The sequence below is a fragment of the Oryzias latipes genome, chromosome 19, assembly GCF_053564925.1.
Source record: "Oryzias latipes strain Hd-rR chromosome 19, Olatipes_Hd-rR_3.1".
Classification (NCBI taxonomy): Eukaryota; Metazoa; Chordata; class Actinopteri; order Beloniformes; family Adrianichthyidae; genus Oryzias; species Oryzias latipes.
The window spans coordinates 11,500,018-11,525,483 of NC_136255.1; the positions used below are offsets into that span (position 1 = coordinate 11,500,018).

The 25,466-nt window shown below is 40.2% G+C and overlaps 2 protein-coding genes across 6 annotated transcripts in view; one reads left to right on the forward strand and one right to left on the reverse strand.

Annotated features, from left to right (window-relative positions):
• The first annotated feature begins 1,249 nt into the window (after nucleotides 1-1,249).
• On the forward strand, nucleotides 1,250-16,017 carry LOC101170472 (PDZ domain-containing protein 7). 4 transcript variants are annotated; one of them, XM_078937034.1, is made up of 19 exons: nucleotides 1,322-1,461; nucleotides 1,650-1,745; nucleotides 1,957-2,055; nucleotides 2,161-2,386; nucleotides 3,113-3,250; nucleotides 3,341-3,515; nucleotides 3,602-3,778; nucleotides 6,834-6,981; nucleotides 8,311-8,371; nucleotides 8,447-8,624; nucleotides 8,723-8,949; nucleotides 9,034-9,198; nucleotides 12,077-12,180; nucleotides 12,330-12,421; nucleotides 13,520-13,611; nucleotides 13,805-13,876; nucleotides 14,012-14,611; nucleotides 14,786-14,886; nucleotides 15,381-16,017. In XM_078937034.1, the coding sequence occupies exons 4-19, from the start codon at nucleotides 2,224-2,226 to the stop codon at nucleotides 15,522-15,524; spliced, it is 2,637 nt and encodes an 878-aa protein (XP_078793160.1). In that variant the 5' UTR covers nucleotides 1,322-1,461; nucleotides 1,650-1,745; nucleotides 1,957-2,055; nucleotides 2,161-2,223; the 3' UTR covers nucleotides 15,525-16,017. The 4 variants fall into 4 exon arrangements, with proteins under 4 accessions (XP_023805242.1, XP_023805243.1, XP_078793160.1 ...); XM_078937035.1 differs by having other exon boundaries at nucleotides 2,253-2,386; XM_023949474.2 differs by lacking the exon at nucleotides 1,650-1,745 and having other exon boundaries at nucleotides 1,250-1,461.
• Nucleotides 16,018-16,101: 84 nt separating this feature from the next.
• The window catches only part of LOC101164513 (leucine zipper tumor suppressor 2), a 32,422-nt gene continuing 23,057 nt past the window's right edge, over nucleotides 16,102-25,466 (reverse strand). For both annotated transcript variants that reach the window (XM_011488367.4, XM_011488365.4), the window contains 5 exons: nucleotides 23,694-24,228; nucleotides 21,568-22,164; nucleotides 21,350-21,472; nucleotides 20,864-21,010; nucleotides 16,102-18,029 (listed from right to left, as the gene is read on the reverse strand). In XM_011488367.4, coding sequence (XP_011486669.1) covers nucleotides 17,322-18,029; nucleotides 20,864-21,010; nucleotides 21,350-21,472; nucleotides 21,568-22,164; nucleotides 23,694-24,206 — 2,088 coding nt within the window. In that variant the 5' untranslated portion in view covers nucleotides 24,207-24,228 and the 3' untranslated portion in view covers nucleotides 16,102-17,321. The remainder of the gene's footprint in view (nucleotides 18,030-20,863; nucleotides 21,011-21,349; nucleotides 21,473-21,567; nucleotides 22,165-23,693; nucleotides 24,229-25,466) is intronic.

The window sequence follows — 25,466 nt, forward strand, 5'->3', positions numbered from 1 at the left end:
AAATTGAGTCTGTAATTTAGGAAATTTAACTTTAACATGTCACTTTAGTTAAACACTTGTCCTGATTAGGCTACTTGATTCAAAATTGAAACTTTAAAAACTGCAAAATCTTAGCGTTAAAAATTATCATTTGCGATTATGTTAGCCCTCTAATTGGCAAGGGATCGACACTCAAATTCCACACAGCTTGTCATTGTGAATGTAGTTTTGTATTTATCTTAAATATATGAAGTATTTATGTGAATATATGAAGTAGAAACATTTACATTTTGGCTATGTCGCTTTTTTTCTCATTTGTGTAGTTTACTTAAATGCTGTTTTTACTTTTTAGTTGTACTTCCCTGCTGCTAGAAAAGAAATTTGTCCCCACGCTAGTGATGACTGAAATTTAAAATCTAATTTATCTTTTTATATATAGCACTTTACCTACATGGTGGCACACAACGGTGTATACCACAACTAAAAATAGTTTATAGATGGTCCTTTACTTCCCCTCACGCCTCCCACCTGTTTAACCTGTTCAGGGAAACATTGAAATGTTTGTGGAAATTTAGTTGAAATCTCCTCCTCTAGGGGTGGGTGAACAGCTATCCAAGTGCATCCCAGGAGGAGAACCCAACCTCCCCACAGTAAGAGGGCAATTGGTCCTCAACTGACCAGCAGCTGACCCATTTATTACTAAACATAGCTTTAATAATGTAATATTTTAAGAGATTTATTGAATAGAACTAAGAAAGTAAGCTTATTTTCATAATCGGTTAAACCAAACCATATTTTCTTAATGTCAAAAAGAAATAGGGCCTAAATTTGAGTTAGAGCTGACAATTTCCAAAATAGTTCTTCAAATTATTTACAAAATGTACGTTTTTATTTTAATCTCTGTGTGTATTGATTTGTTGGATAGAATGTTTAAGATTTAAAATGTATTTCTTATTCTTTTCTGTGAAAGGACACTGACAGACTTTTATTTTGGTGGGCCCGAAAAATATTTTTTTTTCAAATCAAGCAAACTTTATTTGTAATTAGAAAAAGTGCCTCTTGTACTTGGGCTTAAAGCGCTTAAAACTAAGACTTGTCTTCAACAAAATCACTATTTACTTAAAGAACTGCTGACATAAACTAAAGATCTGTTGCTCGTTTTCTCATTTTATCCTTTAAGTGAGACTTTTTGGCCTCTGATCGCCTTCGAGAGATTGACAAGTCAACTAGCCCGTCAATCACTTTAAGAATCTCCTCAGCCAATCAATGCAGACTGAAGGCGGGTCTTTGTTCAGAACCAGATACGCTACTGTCGCTGTGCGTCGACATTTTTTTTATATATGGACTCTCTTAAAGTAATTATCTCACTTAATTTTGTTTCTTCTTCATGGAAAGTGAATTAAAAAATATATTCGACGATTGATGGTGCTGTTTATTGGTAGAATAGAGGATTCGAGGTGGACTTTTGAAACAAAATGTCTGGTGAGTGTCTTTCAGTTTCAGTTACATAACTTCTCCAAACTGCTTTTGGTTGTGTAGTTTACGCAAATTAATGTTGATGTTGTATCATTCTTTTTTTATTAGGGCAAAAGTTAATGTTAAAATGAGTCGTTTTGGTATAAGTTAAAAAAATTAACCGGTGTTTTATGTCGCTATCCGTGGTGCTGAAGCTTAACAGGGGACTTCACCTGAGGAAAGTGACGACACTTTCCTCAGGTTCGGTAACCATAGAAACGGCGTGTGACCTCGCGACTGGATTGGATCAGGTCTGTCTTAAATGGACCATTTAAACCCTGTTTCTACCCACTCCACCCTTTGATTATGTCTTACAAAATATCTTTTGGTGCATCACCTAAATCCAATAAAGAGAAAATGTCACTATTTTATGCTCATTGACCTGTTTATAACTAATTGCATAAATGCCTTGGGGCCAACTTTGTGGTCACTAATACACAAGATATATTTATTTTACTTAAGACTCAGACAGGTGAGGGAGATGCAATATGGGAAGGAATGGGCCAAGGTGTAACTCCAGAAAGTCAAAACATCAGTCATGTCACAGAACCACCTGCAGTCGTAAGTTTAATTCATTTGGAAAGTCATTTATTTAATTAAAAAACATTGAGATGATTAAAAATGCATTTTTAAAGAGATTTTTAATGCAGGTCTTCCTTTTTTTAGACTCCTCCACTTGGAGCTGAGCTCATGCTGGAGTGTCTGTGAAGGAAGACCCCTCCAACCTTCATGGCTCACTCATCAGATCTGCCCCGCAGGGAGAAGACCCCCGGGACCCATGGCTTGCACACAGCTACACGCAACCTATTACGAAAAAAAGAGCAGCGCCGACATGGAATTCGATCCTCCTCTCCTATGGGTCGAGTCATTCTCATCAACTCACCAGTGGAAGGTAAGTAGAAGTTGACTATCTGGAGAGAGTTCGACTAAACACTGCATTAAGTTGAAGTTTTCATCTAAAACCTGTTTCAAAATGTTTTTTGGGGGATTTTAAAATTATGTGGCCTTGTGTGATCAAAGTATCTAACAGAAGGATTAGTAAGAGGTCCAGTAAAGCAAAATTCCTTTAAGCTGGTATAAATATATTATCCTACGATCTCCTTTTACAAACAGTTGTATTTTGCATTAAAAAAGAAGCTTAAATCTGAATTGTTGAACATATTCATCCCCTGTGGCGGAAATCATTTCTCACAACAACTTTAGGGATCAAGAATCAAAGTACAAAAAAAGGTTAAGATTTAAACTATACAATTAAACCACACAATTCTTAAAAGTCTCTAAATTTAAACATTATATATGGATAGACAGAAAAAAGGAAACACCAGAACCAGAGAAGCTGTAGTGCAGTAAATGTTTAGTCAGCAAAAAACTATTATTTGCATCTGTTGTTAAAATATAATTTAACTTTCAAAGTAATTTCAATTGGATTTCCTAAAATTTTCCCTAAATTATAATTGTGTTAAACTAATTCTGCTTTTGTAAACATGTTTTTTTATTTATTTTTTAGCTTAATTTTATACATTTATGTTAGTCACAGAGTTCAAGATTGCATTATTTTACATCACTTTATGTTAGAAAAAAGTGCATAGAACTTATTGAAAACTTTTGACTCATTTAGGGGGTGATGAGAGTGAAGATCTTCATACAGTTACTGTGGATAAGAGTGTGGATGGCAAGCTGGGGTTCAGTGTTCGTGGAGGCTCAGAACATGGCCTCAGCATCTTTGTCAGTAAGGTGGAGGACAACAGTACAGCCCGTAAGAAACACTTTTTATAGAAACTTGTGTGTGTAACATCAGCATTGCTGTGCATTTTCTTTATAATAATGTTTGGGTGCTGGTTGACAGAGGAAGCTGGCCTGCAGGTCGGGGATAAATTGGTGGAGGTGAATTGCATCAGTCTGGAGAGCATCACCATGAGCAGCGCCGTGAAGGTTCTGACTGGCAACAACAGGCTGAGGATGGTGGTTCGGCGGGTTGGTAAAGTCCCAGGTATCCGTTATTCCAAGGAGAAGACGACCTGGTGAGTGAACTCAACAAGATAAAGCATTTTAACCGTTTTGTGACTACTTGAGTGCTGATAAGTCAAGTGTGCTGTTTGTTTTCCAGGGTGGACCTTGTACGTCGGCGTATGGTGGTGGAGGAGAGTGGACAAACTCCTTCGGAGGTCAGCTCAGGCACCACCCCCCGAAGGATTGTCCACCTTTACACAACCTCTGATGACTACTGTCTGGGCTTTAACATTCGAGGAGGAAAAGAGTTTGGCCTAGGCATCTATGTCTCCAAGTAGGTCTTATAACCACAGAAAGAAACCACAGAAGCTTGTTTAGAAAATGTTCAGACAAAAACCAAGAATTGATGATTCTGATCTTCAGCCACATTACTTTTGATTATTTTATTGCTTGATTTGCTCAAATTAATTTAACAATCATGTTTAAATGTTGTCAGAATAACATAATAATCTTTTTATCTAAGATAAAAGATAAATATAAGGAATAAAGTCTAACTACCCTATTGATCAATATGCAAAGCTTAATAAGATCAGTTTTACTTTTCTTGTAAACAGAAATGTAGGGTGAAGTTTTCTTAAAGTTAAAGAAATGTTTTATTCCATTGAGAATACTGACTGGCAGAATACTAAATTTATTTGGTATTGATACAGTAATTCACAATTCAGTGTAATTTGATTACGTTTTTTTTTTAAATATACATTTTAGAAATATACATTCAAAATCAATTTTGTGTGGTTGTTGAAAACACTTCACAAAACAAGTGAAATAAACTAAACACATGTATTTCTAAATTTGTGGGGGGGTTTATATTAAAAAAACTAAAACAATTTTTGTGTAAAAACTAGATTAATATAGTTAATTACTAGAATGACTTTAACAGAAAAAATATTGCTGTTTTTTATGAATGACTCCGTATCCCTAAGTAAGGGTTGATCAATCTTTTTTTAATTAAACCAGCTTATGTAGCTGATTATCTCTGAGGTTGAGTGGATTAACATTTGTTTGGAAACGTTTAATGCAATCAGAGAAAACTGTTTGTCTCCACATATCTGTCAATGAAAGCTGGTTATCCTTTTACCTCCAATATTCCCATTACAGCTCTGTCAGTCACAGGTCTGACTGCGCAGTGGTGAAACCTTTGTAAAAACGTTAAGTCTGTTTGAAGAAATGTTTAAAATCAAAGTTCATGTATCTGGTATTCATTGATCGTGTTATTTTTCCAACAATATTATGGAAGTCAAACGTTTTACAGTTGTTAGCAGTTGGTGTGTTCCAAAATCAAGAACGAGAAAAAAATCAAAATAAACTTTTTAGGGGATGTGATGTTTGTATGTTTAACCTCCTGACTACCAGAGGGGAAAAAAATGTCCAGTCACAATTTTTTATCTTCTTTATTACCAAAAACTAAAATTCCCAACTTTCCACCCCTTCACATTTGGTATAATTGAAAAGTCCCAAGTGTCATTTGTAAATACCAAAAGAAGTTAATTCAGTAGTCTGCAGTGGTTGGAAGATTTTCAAGTATAGAAAATTTGCATTGTTAGTAGTAAGGAGGTTTTCATGGAATCAGGAGATCCCAGATCAAACCAGATTCCAAGATGGTTGCAGCTTTAATGAAAACGGATTTCAATTTTGTCACATTTTTATGTTATGTAAAAAACGATAAACACGAATGCCAAAAGTTTGGGTTAAGTTTTTACAGAGCACCTTAAAAACTTTTTGTCTTAAACTCAGACAAAAAAATAAAATAAAACATGTAGTGACTTTGTTTTTATGTGTGGCATCGTAAGAACAGTATGATTGTAGTTTGTTTGGGACATGATTTAATGTCCCACCTCTAGAATATTTTTTTTGACATTTATTTGCTAATGAAATTTTCTACTTACCGGTAATTTTTTCAGAGCCACCGAGTCTTAGTCTCGTTTTTAGTAGGACGTCAGTAACAATAATAACAATTAACATTGATTAAAGAGTGCCGGACTCTTATTTAAAGTGTGAAAGATTGGTAAATATTTTAATATATCATTGGTAAAATATCATTGGTATATTTTACCAATGATATTGGTAAAATGGCTCTGGGACGGGACGGGACAAACCTCTTGGGGCCCCCGGTCGCTCTGGGGGTCATCCGCTTTGGCTGCGGGGTCTGGGTGGGGTGGGGTTGGGGCTTGTCGGCCCTGTCCTGTGGGGGGGCTTTCTGGGGGGGGGAGGGGAGCCCACTATTGGTAAGGGACCTTAGGGGATTGACGGGTCGGGGTCTCTGCTGAGGCAATTGGCGGTTGCCCCAGCCGCTTGGCTGCCTGGGTCCCGTCGAGGCCTGACCATAGCTCTTCTAGGGCCGGCGCTTGGCTGGGGGGGGGGGCTGTACTTGCTCCGGGGGGGGGGGGGGCGGCGCTTTCTGGCTCCTCGCTCTCTGTGTGGGGTGGGTGGTGCTGGGCCTGGGGTGTCGGCGCCTCGGGGGATGGGGTCCCTGGGCTGGGGTGGCCTGGCCCCTATGCTGGGGGGGGGCTGGGGGACGGCTTTTTGACCACCGTGTGTTGATAACATTTCACTGTGTGTGTGGACAGGCCCCGCCCTTTTTGTACTACATTTTAACCTTACCGTAATGATAAACAACCAGTAAACCTGTCTGCTCTATGCTGCTTCATGGTCTTATCCCCCCCCCCCCTTCTACTATCACCCTTCTCCCCCCCCCCCCCCCCCTCTCTAACATCCCTCTCTCTTCTTCCATCCTTTCCTTTTCCGTCCGGTCCAACACCAAAGATTTTCAAACATGATTGAAATTAATAAAGTTTGGCCTCAATTACAAAAGGGGTTTATTCAGACATACCTTTGGTTTGTCTGAAGATTAATAACCCCTCTTGTTAAAGTAAAATATGTCCAACACAAGAGGCCCTGAGCTCTCATCTGTCTGCCCAGCTGTTGGACAGGACAAGTTTAAAAAAAAAAATGCCTGTTAAGAACATCTTCAACACTCATGTAACAGTTTTTGATTGAATTTGATATCTTTCCAGCCTTTTTATTCCCTTCCCCTCAAACTAATTGCTAAGAGGCGTGTGTTTGTGTGTGTGTGTGCATGTTTGTTGTCCTGTATTTTTAAATTCTTCATTGTTTTTGAAATATGTAAAGTTTCAACTATATCTGTTGGTATCTGCTTGTTTTGTTGTATGTTAGGGCCCCCCTTTAAAACGAGATGACACATCTCAAGGTCCTTATCCTACAAACAAATAAATGTGAAATGTGAAAGAAAAATAAAATTCAAACAGATTTCTTTGATTTTTCTCAACTAAACAGAATATTCTTTTGTTTGATGTCATATCTATCTTTAGGTTGGATTCGGGGGGCTTGGCTGAACAAAATGGTATAAAGATCGGTGACCAGATTCTTGCTGCTAATGGCATAAGCTTTGAGGACATCAGCCATAGCAGCGCGGTGGAAGTGCTGAAAAGCCACACACATATCATGCTGACCATCAAGGTGAGAACACTGCATTTCACATGTGTAGAAATAATATAACCGGTTTAAAAAAACATGTAATATAAAGACCAGAAATGTATGTTTATTTAGGGTACATTTAGTACATTTATTGCATGAATAATTAATAATTAGTTAGTTTTTCTATAATTCTATCAAATTTAGTGCATTTTTAAAGAAATATAAATGTTACTTTTGAAGAACCAAGTAAACGTCAAACTTCAATATATTTTTAACACTCTGGATTCCTAAAGCGTCATAAAATAACATCATATTTCTTGATTCTAAATGCGGAAATACTCATGTCATTTTAGGTTACCTTCTATTTTTAATCGGTTTTATCATTTGTGTTATATATAACTCTAAACTATGATTGTAGTATTTCTAAACGAGTTACATTGAAGTATCTCTACTATATGAAAATAACAAGTATTACAAACAATTTATAGTGTGGTAGATCTTAGAAAAAGAATTACGTACATTTTTTTCATTTTATTCTTATTGCCTATTTTCCTTTTCCCATTATTTAACAGAATAAAAACACAGCTTTATGAAGAAAATAACAAAAAAGCCTTTTTGAAAGCAACATTTTGAAGCTACTCACCATTACACATATTTTATTTCTCTGAGGCATTTCTTCCATTTTCATGTTTTTAAATGAAAGAATCTTTACCAATAAATGTAGAAAATAAAATTACCATCTTCAATTAATCAGTCATTGATGGTGGAATTGGTTTTAGTGGATGGCTGCTGTATCCATCAGACTAAGCTAAAAAAAGGCTGTTTTACATTCTAGCAGTGCCTATTAGAAAGCCTGTCCTTTCTTTCATTACTGCTTTGGTAAAATGACCTGCCTCGTGCATGAACTTTCTGACCTGCTGCCTGTCTTTTCATCTTAAACTTAGCTGCACAGGAGTTTAATAGCTGCACAGCGGTTGCCGCTGCAGTTTCTGCAGCCCGGCTAACAGCTGGCGTGCAGTTGGAATACTCCTCGCTCACTTAATTTGTCTAAGCTTGGGTTTCGTGCCATGAAAAAACAGCCATGGTGCGTGCATTATTCACCAGGCGGCTGGGATCGGGTGCTGAACAAAACACAGAGCCTGTGTTTTGTGTAACTTTAGTTTTGGAATCCTTTGCCCTTCTCTGTGAAAGATGAAACGTTTCCTGAAGATGGAAGCATTTCCGCTATCAAAGGTTACTAGAAAGCAGGAAAAGAGGAGATTTTTCTTTGGATCTTTGTGTGCTTGCATGATAACTCCTTATCAAAAGTTGCCATCCCCATAAATGTTTTGGCTTTTCTACTGTATCCAATCTGTGGTCATATCTTTACAGGAAGCAGGGCGATACCCTGCCTACAAGGAGATGATAGCAGAGTACAGCTGGTTGAATAAACGTAGGTGTATTTATGTTTTGAATGTCAGTGTTGGAGGAAGAAAGTGTCTTCTAAGATCATACTGTGTCTTTTTAGTGGCTAATGGTACAAAGAAACCTTCCTCCCAGGGTTCAGACTCAAACTCCTCCACCTCATCGTTGTCATCTGGGACTCCAGTCAGCTCCCTGAGCGGCCTTTCTCAGGTCATGTTTCCACCCAGTCTGCCGTTTCCTTCAGACATGGTGGATGTCTGCATCTCCACCGAGGACCAAAGGTCAGCCAGTACCCTTGTTTTCTGCATACTTTCTTTTATTTTGGAAACTTAACGCATCAAACTTTCAAATTTTCACTCTCTGTTCTTCGGACTTTAAGATCTGAATCAGAGCGAACCGAAACCGCCATCCAGACTGACTTTCCCTCTCAGAGGGCAGCAGCTGACACGACTCGCAGCCTTGGACCAATCACTCTGCTCAAAGACACGGCGATTCGAGGGCAGGTGAGCACTCCAAGGAAAGAGTCACCCAAAACAGCAGTTCTCCTGGCACTCAGCAGACCCAGCAGACCCATCACCAGGTCTCAAAGCCAAGTCACAGTAGCAGGTAAACTGGCACTAAGGGCTCCTGAAATCCAGCAGATAGTCCTGAAGACTCATAAAATGAGTTGCTGTTGTTGTATAATCATAGAGATTAAACAGAAGAAGGAGAAGAAGCAGAAAGGGAAAGATCTGGGAAAGAGGAGTACCCTGCAGCGCTCAAAGACACTTGTCAACCTGCTGTTCAAAGGAGGACGGAGGAGAGACACCTCCAAGGGGCGCTCCAAGTCTCCATCCACTGACAAGACCGGCAAAGGTAATGTTAGTGTCCTCGCAGTAGCAATAGTTTCTTCCCAGTTGTATCACAGAACCTAATTTTAAAGCAGCTCTTGTTCAAAAAAAAAAAGATTTGCGTAAAATAATTTTAAAAAGTTTTTTCCTCAGGAACTGTTTGTTTCATATTGTAGTTTGGAGTAATATTGGGGTATTTCCTCCATCTTTGATTGTGGTGATAAAGCAGTACACTTGAAGTTTATTTCATTAAGTATACTTGAATATCTGTATAGCAAATGTACTATTGATCAGGGGTCCCCAACCCCTGGGCCATGGACTGGTTCTGGTGCCTGGGCCACTTGGTACCGAGTGGCTGACAGCGAAAAAAATACATTAGCAGATTATTATTAAAAATACATATTTATATTATTTCTATTTTGTTTATTTCCTGATTCTAAAGGAAGTTTTCTGATTCTTTTGGAAGTTTTTGAAAATTACCGGATTTTGTTCACCACATCCGTCTATGATCGAGTTGTTCGCCTTGGTCACAGGACTTTAAGCAGCTGCTTGGACCGCTAAGTTAAAAGCCCAAAGCTAAAAGGCTCATAAAAACCAAACAAAAAACATATTTGGAAAGTTTCTTCAGGGAAAAAAAGAGTCAGTGAGGAAACCGAAGAAGAGCTTTCAACTTCAAAGAAACATAAAGCTGCTATTTACTGACAAAATACATTGAAAGACGTTTTTGTTCGACAATAAGACCAAAGCCATCATGTCGCGCCAAACAAGAAACAACTTCTACGAATAAATAACTTTGTTTCATTGAATCTTCATCATCTGTAAAAAAATGTTTTTAGGTTATTTTAGGCTGCACGGTGGCGCAGTGGTTAGCGCTCTTGCCTCACAGCAAGAAGGCCCCCGGTTCAAGTCCCGGCTGGGGGACATGGAAAAACACAACATCAATGGGGGACCTTTCTGTGTGGAGTTTGCATGTTCTCCCCGTGCATGCTTGGGTTTTCTCCGGGATATCCGGCTTCCTCCCACCGTCCAAAAACATGCTAAATAGGTTGATTGGCAACTCTAAATTGTCCATGGTGTGAGTGTGACAGTGAATGGATGTGTGATTGAGGATATTCTACCCTGCGACAGACTGGCGACCAGTCCAGGGCATCCCTTGCCTACGCCCAAGTGGCCGGGATAGGCTCCGGCAACCCCGTGACCCCGAAAGGGAATAAACGGTTAAGAAGATGAATGAATGAATTTTAAGCAAAATTTCTTGTAGGAGCATTTAAATTTGTAAAAGTGTTTTTTCAGAAACTGGACGCTTCAAAATATTGAACACAAACCGGCCCGTTAGGTCCGTTCCATGTGTTAAACCGGTTAAACCTAAACAAGTTTGGAGACCACTGCATGTAGGTGTAGTGTAATAAGGATTCTGAGTACTTCTTCAGACTCAATTGAAAAAATTTTAATTTCACAATATATAGATAGCGTATAAAAAGTAAATTTCAAGTGTAATGCCTCACTTTTAGTATAGACTAAGTACATTCGTATTACACTTAAATTAACCTACTTTTTGCTATAGGAAATCAATAACGTTCTGCTTTTCAGAAAAAAAACAGATCAACATAACGCACGCCACGCCGTGGAAGCCTGTTGCTTCCATGGCGTGCATTAAAAAGTGATAATGCATACTTCGAAGGGCTTTAACCCGCTTATACCATACAAAAGAAATAAATAGTAACCAGTTTTTAGTCCTTAATTCTTGTTTTTTTCCAATTTGGATCGCTTTTCTCAAAAAATCAAACTATTTGTTACGTTGCGCCGCACCACATAACAAATAGTCCACGTCGCACCGCACAACCACTGCAATCAAGATTCGGCGACATAAAGCGATATATATATGCTGAGCTTTCCGATGGGTTGAATAAAACATCAGCTCAGAGAGAAAATACAGCTCTTACTGCTTGTTTTTGTCCAAATGATGAAGCAAAAGGTTGTTTTAAAGAAGCTTCTTTCTTTTACCGTGCGGTTATCCTGTGGTATATCACTTTTTAACGCACACCCAGCAGCCAATCAGAATTGAGTATTCTCCCGGACCATGGTATAAGTAAGGGTTAATGGCCGACAAAGTGTGCGTTTATTACTTTTTAACGCACGCCGTGGAAGTCTGAACCGGTTGCTTCCGCAAAGTGCGTTAAAAAGTAATAACGCATACTTCGAAGGCATTTAACCCGCTTATACCATGGTCAGTTACAAAAGCAATACATATTAACCAGGTTTTAGTCCTTAATTCTTGTTTTTTTTCCGATTTGGATAGCTTTTCTCACAAAAAGCGGACTATATGTTACGTGATGTGGCGCACCGCATCACGTAACCCGATGGGTTGAATAAAGCATCAATTCAGAGAGAAAGTTCATCTCGTACCGCTTGTTTTTGTCCAGATGATGAAGCAAAAGGTTGTGTTAAAGAAGCCGGCGCAGTGATACAAAACATTTAAGCTAGCTGACCAGAACTTCTTTTTTCACCGTGTGGTTATCAGGTTTTAATGCACACCCAGCAGCCAATCAGAATCGAGTATTCAACCCGACCATGGTTTAAGTTACTTTTAATCTTTTTTTTCCAGTTTTTTTGCTTTTAGTGGCATCAAACGCCGACTACGAGACCAAACAGAATACAATGAAAAATATACACTGTAACTTTGCAAGTTTACAATCTGAGTTTTTATTATTTCTGTCCATTTGGCTTTTAATTCTAATATTTAGATCTTCAGAGTCAGAGTTTGTTTTTATGCAGCATGTTGTTCTGAACACTGTTTTTTTTTAGCTTAAGTTTTTGAATGCTGCTGTCCTTGTTATTTGTCCTGTCTGGCAGACTTAATCCTTAATAATCATATTTCTTACGTTGCTGTGTAATATTTTTAGATGGGCAGATGCCAAATGCAGAGATGCTTGGAGTGGTGGAGGACATGGCCTGTAGGCTGCTGACTGAGGAGGAGATGCCTGCTGTGATGAAAGCATGTCAAAGGGTGAGGTTTTTAACTAAAACAAGGATCACAAACTATTAATGTTTATTTCCAAGTATTTATTTTCTCTGACAATGTTTGTCAGTTCTGTAATCTGATTAGAAATTATGTATTGTATTGAATTCTGATTCAAAAATCTTTAACTCTTTAAGTATGTATCAGAACGGTCTGTGGAGGACCTGGTACACCACCTGCTGGTCGTGCTGGACCGACCTGAAAAGCTGCTGCTGCTGAGAGAAATCCGGTATGAGGGAAAAAAAAGAGCTATGCTCTCAAAAAATCTGTAAACTATTCATAATAAATGAACTGTAATAGAATGCAATAACATTCATGCAATGGAAGGAACAATAATTGCAAGAGGAGCTTTAAGACTTCTGTTTCAGATAAAGCTTTTCCAAAATTACTGAATAACAACTTTTTAAATAAAGCTGAGACACATTGAAAGTGATAAAGCTTAATTATGTCCTGCAGCAAACCTAAACTGCAAGGACTAAATTGTTTTCATAATTCTTTCTTATTGCGAAACTGGGAGAAAAGGTTCTCCTGAGTCCAGCAGCTCACTCACACAGAGCAGCCGGACGGACAGCGGTCTGAAACCTTCTCAGATGCTCACACAGTAACAAAGCACCCTCCCATGCTCACAAACACGAAGTTACGGGTCCGGCTGCTCTGCTCAGAGTCATGCTTCGCTTGCGCTGAGCAGCCGGCTGGTCCTGTTTGCGCCTGCTCTGAAGCGCCACAACGTCTACGCACGACGTAAAAGCCAGCCCAGTAGTGAATCACAATCAGAATAAACTGTTTGCATGCACCACGATCGGATCAACAATCAGCATAACCCACCTATCTTGATCGGGGCAGGGTATTCCGAACGGTGTGGTTAGATGAGGCATTTTTATTCTGATCAGCCGTTTTTTTCCCGATTACTATTGTCCAAGTAACCACAGCTTCTGATACAGTTTTTGCATAATTCCAGGGGACCTTTGGCTGTTTCAATGACACGTGCATGTTTTTTATTCACTGTTTGCTGTAAATCCATAACACATCCACTTCATTACACGTGTTTGGTGTAAATTCAGTTTGTATCCGTATTTTAAGTAGATTAATAACATGTCTTCATGTTAGTATCATGCTAGCTTTAAAAAGTTTGTTTTCATCTCTTAAAGTAACTTTCTAATAAAGTAGGATTGAGCATTATGCTAACTCATTTTCAGCAAATTCTTTCAGCAATTTTTTAAATTGCCAAAACATCTTCAGCGACCACATTTAGCAGAAAATATCTTCACCCTAGCATTATCACAGGTGATGCAACTTATCTAGTTTTTGTTTTCTTTTTTTTTCTCAGACTACTGCTTGCACCACTTGATCTAAGTGTGTTCAACAGTATAGTGACCTCAGTTGAAGTAGAAGCTTACAATATCCTCAAGCATCGCTCAGGTATGCATCATCCATTTTCAAGCTTAAATACGTCATGGATCATTTCTTTTAAGAACGTAAAGGGTGATAAGCCAATAATGAAATAAAGCATGTGAAAGTCAGGAAAACCTTTGAAAAACACAATCTTGTTAAATATTATCGAAAAATGTGGGTTTTTCTGTGAGTCAGCATTTCTTTTATCTCTGCTCTGCAGTTCGCACTCCTCCTCTTCGCTCTCCAGCTTCTGGTCGAGCACCAAAACGTCGCCTCATCACTCCCATACCAGGCTAGTAGTACAGTTTTTTACATCTTTATTCTAGCTTAAATGGTGGCTGCTTAGATTTTCATATCTGTGCTTAAATACTTTAAAATTAAACACTCAAAAACGGTCAGAAATTGATAACTTTTGTATGCTCTGCAGATTACAGGGGAGGCTTTGAGCTCCACAGTGCTGAGGAGGTGGAGGAGGAGAGCCACCTGCTGGAAGAGCTAGAGAAGCTCAGCCTCGGTGGGCTGCCAGCAGCCAGAGATAAGCCACAGGTTCCAAGATCCTTCTCCCCTCTGCTGGATATACCAGTGGATGAATACAGCACATCCAAAGATCTTAGCCCCTCCTCTGCCAGCTTAGTTCCTCCTAACTGGTTGCTGACCCACCACCATCCTCTCCGGACAGACTTTGGCACCATCCGCTCAGTTCACTTTGACGAGGTTTCTTTGCACTCCCCTTCAGACAAGATGGGAAAAAACTCAGAGAGAGGGCGGTCTGCTCTCAGGAAAACGCACTCTAAAGGCAAAAAGGAGAAAAGTGGAAACATGAGTAAAAACGCCATGTTTACGGTGCAGAGTGCCGCTGGCAGGACTCGGCCTTTGCTGTCACAGGTGTTCAGTGCAGGATGCAGTGAGCAAGAAGGGAATGAACAAACGAAGGCTTCCGCCGAGATCAGACCCAATGGTTCTCCCCACGAAGAGCAGCAGTATCACCTAAAAACCGTCAGCATCTCTAAGACCAAACAGTCTCTGGGTAAACATGAAAATATTTTTTTTGTTTAATCCACATTTTCCTGCTTTAGAGACCAACGTTGACATCCACACGACACAAATATAAGGTTTTGCACTAAAAGTTAGCTTTTCAGAAATGGTGGCACTATATTTACACTTTAATAATTAACCTCATGTTTGCATTGTGATGCTGCAGGCATCAGCATATCTGGTGGGATGGAGTCAAAGGTACAACCCGAGGTGAAGATTGAGAAGATTTTTCCTGGAGGAGCTGCCTCCAGCTGTGACGTGCTGAAGGTAAACAGAGCAGAGGGGGGGGAAATGTTGTTTCCCAACATGCCCTGCTCTAGTATGTTCTAAATGGCTGAACACAGGGTAGTCAGCCGTGAGTAGGGAATGGATTTCAGGAAAACATTCAGACACCAAGCCTTGAGACCTGGTGTTCCCCACCCCATATTTAGAGGATATTTATAGGGTTCATTTATACCTTTACACAATAACTGATTTTACTTAAACTCAGTAAATACTAACTAATAAGCTGTAAAAAAATATATAATTCTTTTAATTGTTAAATTAATTTCACCTAAGATTACAGTAAATTGGGGAAAAAAAACATGCCAGATTTCTAAAGCTTAATTTGCTTGATTTGAAAGTTTCCACATAAGTAAAATATTTTTTTTGTATGTTCCACTTGCTACTGGTTAATTAAAATTAGTGCCTCTCTGTGATTTTATAATTCCCTTTTTTTAATAATTCTGATTAATTTTAAGACCATTGTTTTTGGCTTTTAGGCTGGATTTGAGTTGGTCTCGGTCGACGGTGTTTCCCTGCGAGGAGTGACTCACCAGCACGCTGTCGATGCTATCCGGAAAGCCTTCAGCAATAAGGCCAAAGACCCCATGGTGTTTGTAGTCAAGGTTCCTAAAAAAACTTGAAAAGCAGACAAGAACTCTCTTTTATGAATTCAAAAAAACACCCAGTAATCAGCCTGCAGGGATTTAGCATAAAATACTGTTGCTATTGTTATTAAGTTGAAGATACAATTCAAAATAAAAGAAGACAACTTGATGGCCTGGAAAAAATAAGAGTTTATGCTCCTGGAAAGGGACACACATAATTTAAATAAGGACTGTTTTAACTAAAAATTCAACAAATTTAACAGACCTTTACATGATGTTGATGTTGAAAATGTGTAAAAGCAACAGGGATAAATGTTTCTAAATTGTTATTTTCCACCCCAGCAGCCTGTGTGCATGGCAACACCACTTTAATGTATGCAATCCATGGCAACATAAGATCAAGATATTGTCTTAATAATGTACAGGATAAAAAGGTGAATTGTATAACAAAGTGTCCTTTGTTGTAAGAACTTAAAAAAAATGTACTTTTTAAACAACAGTGTCCAGAAATAAACATCTTTGCCATACACATTCTCGTACAGACCCAATTTCTAGAATTTGCTACCAAAGATTGCCAACATGTCAAAATGTAGATTTAAATCAAAACAAACTGTTGAAGTTTATTCTTTTATTAATATAACCACAGTGGGTTTGTTCAAGAACTGTACAGCATGAAAATATGAATTTGATATCTTCATAAAAATATTGAGGATTATAAAATTATGCAAAATAAACGTCCACACTTATATGTTATTATACAGTAATTATAACCTTACAAGCAAAATATGTTTGGGATATTGCTTTGGTCTATTCACAGTGGATATGCTTTTATTTTGATGAGAAAACAGTGCTGCAAGTCCACTTCATTTACTAGTAGGTGGCAAAGATTCTTCATTGAATGGACTTCTTTCATGTAAATCTAGTATCTGACAGATGCAGTGCAGTAGTCATTTTTAGGACTCAGAAAAATGCCAAAAAAGCTTTTAGATGGAAACATTCAGGTCTAAGTGCAAAACTGTGTCCCATAAATACAGAATACTTTATATGGAGATATTAGGAAAATGGTAATAAGATACTTCAATACACCAAAGCCATAATAAAGGTTTTCCAATGGTAAATCTTGTGCAATGAAAACTTCAGGTCATTAGTGTTATGAGTCTGTTGACAGATGCTTCAAACGTGGCTAAATGATGGAATACACTTTGAAAAGGGGCTGCTCGTGTTCAATTACTGATAATTAGTTGATTAACTTTACAAAACCATTCTTTTTTATTAAGGATTCGTGTTCCAGCACATCTAAAAAAAGGCTCAATTAACGTTTTGGTTATAAAACTATATTTTCAGTCCAACTCATCTCTCCATGTGTAAAAAGTTTTTAGTTTGGTCATAATGGAATTTACATAAAGACCCGTTCAAGTGTGACAGCACATCAACATGTTCACAGACTTGCAACTCTGGTTTATGAAGCCTACTTTGACATGTTGAATGTGTGGTTTCCCACATTCACTAAAAGGTGACAAGCGTGGGCGGCCTTTAGTGGGAGAGTGGTGTTAAACACAGCAGGGAGGGTGGAGTCATGACCGGCACGGCAGAAAAATGGAGTAGGAGAGCAAAAGTTTGGGTGAACTTACTCACACACACACAAACATCTAAAGTGAGATCCACCAGGACAGGTTGGTCAGTGCGCTCGTCAACACAGGCGTTGATGAATGGGCCGAGAAGCGGCGGGGCAGATGACTGTTAAAGGTCGATGGCTTTCAAGTGCGACAGCAGTCACAGAGACCATGGTTCTACAGATAAAAGACTTCGCAGAGACCATTCACACTGCAAGGGTCAGATCTCCGTGGCTGCAACGTCATCAAAGTTGATCTCGTTGCCGCTGCCCTCGTCCTCCTCTCTGCTCTCCAGTTCCAGGCTTAGCTCCTGCAGCTGCTGCTCCAGCTCCCTGTTCCTCCGGTACATCTGCACATAGTTCTCCTGCAGCTGTTTCTGGTAGCGGATGACTTTGTCCTTCTCCTCCTGCCATATCCTGCGCTCCTGCTCAAAGCTTGCTGCTTGTTGCTCAACCTTCTTGCACTCGTAGGCCAGTTCAGATCTCATTCTGTCCATCTGAGCCTTCATATTCTGCTGGGTTTCTACCTCGCTCTGCCGCTGGGCCTTCGCCTCATCACTTTCATATGCTAACAGCTGCTCCTGGGCGTCCTGGAACACCTGACACTGTCTGTTTCCTGGACCCTGACTCGCCAGGGTCTCCTTGAGATGAGCGAGCTCTCCCTCAAGGCATGCAACCTTTTCTCGGAGCAGCTCAGCTTCACTTTTGCGGCGCTGAAGCTCGTTTTCGCACACTTCCAGCTCCATGGTCCGTGTCCGAGTTGTGCCATGGGCCTCCTGGAGGAGCACCTGAGTGTTGGTCAGCTCTCCACGGGTCTCTCGAAGTTGACCCCGCAGCGAGACGATTTCCCCCACTCGCTGGGCGAGCTCATTCTGCACCTCTTTCAGCTGCTGCTTCAGCAGGGAGATTTCCCCTGACTTCTGACACACCTGAGGTCAAAGAAGACAAGTGTTTGTGTCAGTGAAACAAAGATGGTTGCAACCAACAAGTTGTCCACTTGAAAAATGAACTAAAAAAAAGACACCGGGTTACAGTCTTGACTTGATTGTAGCTTATTTTATTCTATGGACAGAATAAGAAAGTTAGAATGAAACCAGTCTGAAAGGGGAAACATTTTAAGTCCAGTTTGGAGTATTTTTCCCCCCTAGTAACACATTATCAGAAGGATTCTATTGATTTAATTATTGACCCATATCAAATGCTTTCAAAGAAACAAAAGTCATGCGTTCTTTTGGTCTGCATGACAGTGGTAAGGAATGGTTTGTCATTTTCTCCCTTCACCTTCATACGAGACAAACCATAACCAATTATATCGAGGGGAACCTTAGGATGTTAGCTCAGAGTAAGTCTACGTTACGTTGAATCGGGATTCACGCAGGCGGTAACGACGCCCGACGGAGACAATCGGAGGTTCGCAAATTAAACATAGAAACGGTGTGCAAACATGCTAAGTCAATGTCAGACAATGTAATTTTCTCTGGTCAGCTGCCGAACTTAGTCAGTGATGAAATGTACAGCCGCTTTTCATCCTTTAACACGCTGGTTAGCTAAATGGTGCCCAGAAAACGGTGTTGGCTTTGTGGACAATTAGAGCGTGTTTTGGGGGAAGCCCGGTCTCATTGGAAGAGATGGCATTCATCCCACTTTTGATGGAGCTGCTCTTCTTTCTAAGAACATTTCTGCTAACCTTAGCCGTGCACAGTCTGACAACCCAGGGACGAGACCACATCAGCAGTGTAAAACTCTCCTCCCTCCTTGACTGAATGAAGCAACCCCTCCCAGTTATAATAACTATCAGAAATCCAGGATTTCAGGTAAAGGAGCTGGTTTGGCAGTAATATCACAGTCTAGCTTACTCCTCAGCACTAAAGTCAAACATGTTTATAACTATAATAATCATGTTGTCTATCCCCCAAACAGGAAGACTCAAAAAGAAGTTTCATTCATAATTCTTTAGCGCCCCCCCGGCCCATATTCAGAATTTTTAACTGAGTTTTCCGACTTCCTATCGACTACTGTTTTAGATTCTGATCAAATTATAATAATGTGGGATTTTTATATTCATGTTGAAGACCCTAGTGACTGTCTAGGAAATGCTTTTGCAGCTTTATTATATAATATTGGTTTCTAAAAAAACGTAAATGAACCCACTCACTATCACAAGCACACCCTGGACCTTCTTTTAACTCATGGTATAGAGATCAGCCAGCTGAGTGTCTATCCTCATTACCCCATTATTTCAGATCACTTTCTAATTACCTTGGTTTACATTAGAACATGCTACTGCCCCAGTGAATAAAAAACAGCTTAGAAGAACCTTAACTGGTTGTTCTGCATCTGAATTTAAACTCACAGTTCAGCCAATACTTAGTAACATGCTGAGCAAATACTCTTGAGACTAGCTCCCATAGCATCAGTCCTAGTATAAAGGATCAGTTTTTTAATGCCCTCGGGAGTACACTCAATGTTGTTGAACCCCTGAAACCTAAGCATGTTAGACAAAATTGAGTAGCACCCTGGTTTCGTGCTGAACCAGGGTTTAATGCTGACCGTGTACCTCGTCTCTGCTCCTGCTTCTACACTTGGCTGTGGACCCTACCTCTGGCTCGTGTTGTGCCCCCAGCTGCCCCTCCACTCATCTGGATGAAGCTCATCGGCTGAACTATTTAAATATGTAGATGAAGAGTTAGATAAGCTAATCCTCTTTAAAAGTACTGGTACATCCTGGGGGAGGATCCCTCCTTCATGTGGGCACCCCTGAGGTTTCTTCTTTTATTTCGGAATCCATTTTTTTAGGAGTATTTCTTACCACAAAGGAGGGTCTAGGGGCAGGGATGCCCAGTTTTGTTTAGTCTGTTTAGTTTAGTTTAGTAATCAGCTATTGAATTCTATGAAATTATGTTCTTTATGATTCATGTTTATTACACACAATCACTGGCATGAAGCCCATTGAGATGACTATTGTTGCAAATATTGGGCTATATAAATGAAATTGAATTGAATTGAATTGAATTGAAAGCCTGTCAGGGTTTTGGTCTAGCTTTTTCAATCATTAGGTGAGTAGAGGTCGCAAAATGTCCTTGGGCACAAGAGAGGTGACGGAAAACTAAAATTCTATTATGCTGTATTGATTATTTCCCAATCAAGTCAGTGAGAAAATAATTAGATGCCAAATTAAGAATTTTGATTTGGATTAACACAAATGGAAGCTGGCAATTAGGACATCAACTAAAGTAGTTGTTAAGTATAAAAACACACAAGGATACAAAAAAAAGTAACTATATTGTATAAAAATGGTGCTCCATATGCGGAGACATACACAAAAAAGAGAAATAATCATAGTGAAATGATAACAAATGAGGAAGCACAGTATGCATTTTCTCTTCATGTATGTGTGGATTCTCACCATGTGCTCTTCCTCCCAAAGTCCAAAAACATGCTTCTTAAGTCAATTGGTGATTCTAATTTAAATTACCCTCTAAGGATTGAGTGGGAATGTGTGGCCCTGCAAAATCGACTGATGAACGGTTCAGGGCGTACGTCTACTTTTGTTTATATTCTGATTCTAAAAGAAGTTTTATTTTGAAAAACTACCGGATTCTGTTTACCACATCCTTCTGTCTAGACACGTCATTTGACTTTAAGTAGCTAAAATTAGCGTGAAATAATTTTTTATCATAAAATAAACATACAGGGGTTAAAAGATCCATCAATACAGAGGGTACAGGAATGGATCCTGACTGTTCATTTGTACTCTGTTCACCTCCCACTTTGTCTCTTCGAGCCGAGGTCCCAGCTGGATCTTCTCGTGCTCATAGGACGAACACCGCTCCTCCAGCTGTTCTCGCTCTTTCAGAAGCTGAGTGAAATCCTCCTGCAGCTTCTTCTTCTCCTGCTGGAGCTGATGAACCTGGAATCCAACATAAGGAACACTTTCAAGGCAAAACAACAACCATGACAGAAATAACACGCTATGATAACTTGTGTATTGCCAGCTTCATACAACCACTGTCAAAACCAATTTAAAAACTGACTTCCAATCAAAAGAGAAGTTGGATGGATAAGTGCTGAATCACAAAATGAAGAATTGAGTCTATTAGAGCAATTGATCTGTAATCAAATCAAAGATTAAAATTTACTGGGTCACAACTTAGTATTAAAGAAAACTATCTAAATAACTGTCATCCAGTCTTTGTCTAACAGCTGGGACTTCTTCACCCAAAATGCTGAGTTCATCTGATGTTCTGACCTGCAGCTGAAGAATCTGCTGAGCACGCTGGGCCTTCTGTGATGCTACCTGCATCCTGGTGGCGCAGCTCTGCCTCAGCTCCTCCAGCTCCAGCTCAAAGCGCTTCTGCTTCTCCTCGTAAACCTGCCAGAACATAAAACAAACAATCGAGAAACATCACATTCTTTCTGAATTCCTGTTTTTTTTTTTATCTTTTCCTGGTTCAGCCTCTTACACACCTGACAGATCGCAGCTTCATTCTCATCCAGGTTGTCTTTAAGCTGTAGCAGCTCCATCTCTCTTTCCCTCAATTTGTCCTCGAGGTCCCTCACCACTCCTTCATAACCTTCCACAGGAGCAGGAGAACGCCCACTGGACCCACTGTCTGACAACGGCTGCCCCCGGCCGCTTAAGGACCCAGAACCTGTGCTCTTACTTGAGGAAGAACGCCCACTGTCTGAATTAGAGTGTCCGTGTGCACCGACAAGTGGAACGCCCCTGGCAGCCTCTGGGTGGCTGGCAGAGAGATCTCCTGTTGCCATGTTGTAGTTGGCCCCATTGTAGGGAGGCAGACTGGAAAGGGAGTTCCGTCCAGAGTCAGACAATGAGCAGGACTGGCTGCTGCTGCTGCTGACGTTCCGGCCTCCACTGAAGGAGCTGCGTTTCTCAGAGCACGAGGGGGACATGTCTATGTGGGTGGGGCTGAGCAGGTTCAGGTTGCTTTGGTTTTCTAATGCGCTTGCACAATGGCGGGGGGAGAGGTACTGCATGGAGGAGCGGTTCTTCGGAATGACAGGCTTGAAGGCAGTGGGGCGGAGCACTGTTTTCTCCATGTTCTACAAAAAATATAAAAGAGTGAAGAGATAGTTTACAAACAGCACATATACTGGTAACTGAAAGCCTTAGTCACATGAACCTGCACAAGAGTTGACCCATACTGATGCTGCAGATTTTTGGCAGCAGGAGCTGGTGCTGCAAACAGCTCCAACCTATTTCAGGTGATCCACCTGACCCACGACCCAAGAAGGTTGAGCTTCATTGATAAAGTGAGCGGATATGTGGCGAGAGTGGCTCAGAGCGCTGACTTCTACCATAAGCCACAACTCTTGGACTGTGGGTCGCAGCTGATGGGCTGTCACTCTGCCAGTGTTCCTTCCCCATAACGGAATCCACAAGCAAGACGACCCCAGGAAGTTTGAACTCCAAATTTGCAAGTTTTGATTTATGATTGAAAAGGGGGGTTTGGAGTTTAAAGAAAGAGACAATCCAAAGCTTAGATTTTGTTTCTGATTGCAAGTTCCTGGTGTTCTGTCTTCCATTCCTCACTCTGTAACATTACTGCAATCATCCTGCTTATTCACACATGTTCAAAAAGTCTTCAACAATTGCAAACACCTAGTACCTGGTTGTTCCATCCCCGGGCCTTTGGTGTGTATGTGTGTGTATGTTTATCCCTTGCAGAGGCCTACTCCACCACCCTGCCTGACTCCCCCTCCTGCAGGAGATAATTGCTGTTTCCTTTCTTCCAATCACCAGGCTGGGTGGGAAGCATAAAAGCCTCAGCAGACCCTGCTCCAAGTGCAGCTGAATTCCCAGAGAGGGATCAGTTTTCTAAGCTTGCCTCTGCTGTCGGACTTGGCTTTTAGGAGCCTGTTGAAAAAGCCTTGTTTTCATTCTTCGTTGTGGTCTTTTTTTTTTCATTCATGGTTTTTGTCTTAGTACTGTCCCTCTGGTTGAAGTTCCACTTTAGTTTCAGTAGGTAGTTGTGTTATTTCTTCTTTTGTTGTATTTTGGGAGATATATTCAGTTTGTTAGAATATGCTTACTATTGTCTGTCAATTTATGTTTGGTCCCTTTACTAGTCATTATCTTTGATCCTATTGTGTTCACTACTGCACCTGCCAATCTAATAAACAGCTGCAGCGTCAGTCTAAACCCTACCGGCTTTATTATTTTTTCTTTGTTGTCTATTTTCTCCCTGCTCCCCTGGTGAAAATGAATTTTTGACATTGTCTCAACTACTTCATCCTTACTTACCCTGGCGTGTTGTATAAGTGTTCGCTACAACCTGTCTCTCGCAGCATGCCCAGAGAAAAATGAGCATGACCATTTAGTCTCTATGGGCTCACCAAGCAATCTACGATTTTAAACCTTCCTACAGGCCATCTGCGTGCCACATTCAGGTTTGACCATTTTCCACCCACAGACAGCCTGTATACACCCGTAAGGGCAATTGCTACAAAGGTTTGAAGAATTTACTGTTTAATTTACAAACATTATGCATTTAGTTCAACTTAAGTCCCCACATTGACAGATTGACTTTAGTTCAAATGTATGCTGTAGTAGAGGTTTTACAAAGGCTCACCCTTTCAAGTTTTCCTGATTCTGGGATTAGTTTTGGTGGCGGTCCCCCCATATTTCCATTTAACCCCAACTCTTCTTGATTCTCATCTGCATCCCCTCCCAGGACAGTAGTTGTAATATAGTTGTCATTCCAGTCGTCTACATAGTCCTCCTTTAAGTAACCATAGTACCCATTGCCACTGTCCTCCAGTCTTCTGCTAGAAGCTGTGGAGCTTTGTATCTTCAGAGATGGGAGGCTCTGCAGTGCCGTGTCTTGGGGTGACTCGAGCTCCAGGCATGGAGCTCCAGGCAGAGGCCGTCGGACCCTTGAGCCCAGCTCAATATCAGAGCGGTGGTCCTGGTAGGGACCGGGGTGAGCTGGGACGAGGCTGCCGACTGAACCCATGGAATTTAGAATTGGGGGTGGGAGGTTGATTGGAGGGGAAGGGCCCGACCGGTGGCGTCTGCGAGCTCCTCTGCTATGGACAGGAGTGTGGGGCTCAGCAGAAACAGGCAGAGCCTGAACCAGGGCCATGGCTTTGGATTGGTCACTCGTACTGAAAAACAAACAAAAAAAATGTTAAATGAAATGATCAGATTTATGTCTGAATGCTTGGAAAAAAGGTAAAGACATCACCATCAAGAGCATATTTTTCAGAGTATAAACTGCGGTTTTTGCATAGTTTGGCCAGGGGTGCGACTTATACTCCTGAAAATATGGTATCATAGAAGTCCAACTGATGACAGACATAAAACTATTCATGTTTTAAACCCCCTTAATCACATTTGGGGTCACAGGGTTGCTGGAGTCTATCCCAGTTACCGTCAGGCAAAGGCAGGATACACCCACATGGTTTGTCAGTCTATCGCAGGGCTACAGAAGACTAAAATGTACAAATCTCCCACAAGACCGTGGTTTCTACACCACAGAACAAAACAAGCCAAGGCATTCAAATACATCCAGTCAAGCAGAACAAACAGGGCTTAAGGCCTGAAGCGTTAAAGGAATGAGGTAACACAAGACAAGAGTGTCTTTTGATTTTAGTGGCAACATATAGTTTTAAACATGCTGGCATTTCACTTGACAGCAACAATGCCTTCTATCTATACACCAGCCCATACAAAAAATGTAACCCAACAGTTCAATATGATGTGATATTTCTGGAGTAATTGTTCTAACGTAAATATTATGCTTCTGAGTAATAAACTGTAGGTTTGGGATGTGTGCTTATAAGGCCACTACACACAAAAAACAGTCTGCTATGCTTTACATAATAAATGGGGGATTATGAGAATGCCCAACTTTCAGGTGTGACTTTATCTCAAGTTTCAATCTAATGAGGCATAGAGATATGACTGTCAAGTTAACCATTTATCAAAACAGAAACTCCGACATTGAACTCTATATTTCACTTTCTATGAGCCATTCTTAATCTAACTAATCTAACAAAAAATGGTCATATGAACATTTTTTAAATACATTTCTTAATACAAAAGAAATGGAATAGTGAGAAAGAGATCAATGTAATGGCTGCCTCAGGCACAGCAAATGAAGCATTCCCAAAAAAGTGTCCAACCTACCAGATTTACAGAGTCTACAAACCTCATTTGTGAGACTTGACTGGGATTAGAGCGGGTTAATCAGTATGCTTTAAATCTGGCTAATCCCCATTTAGACTCAGGAGTGACTAACACTAATCTGGCACAGCAGTATGTTGTTATGATGATCCAAAAGCTGGAAACTAAAATATTAGCAGTTTTTTTTTCACTCAGGATGTTAGAATGTTTAGGTATT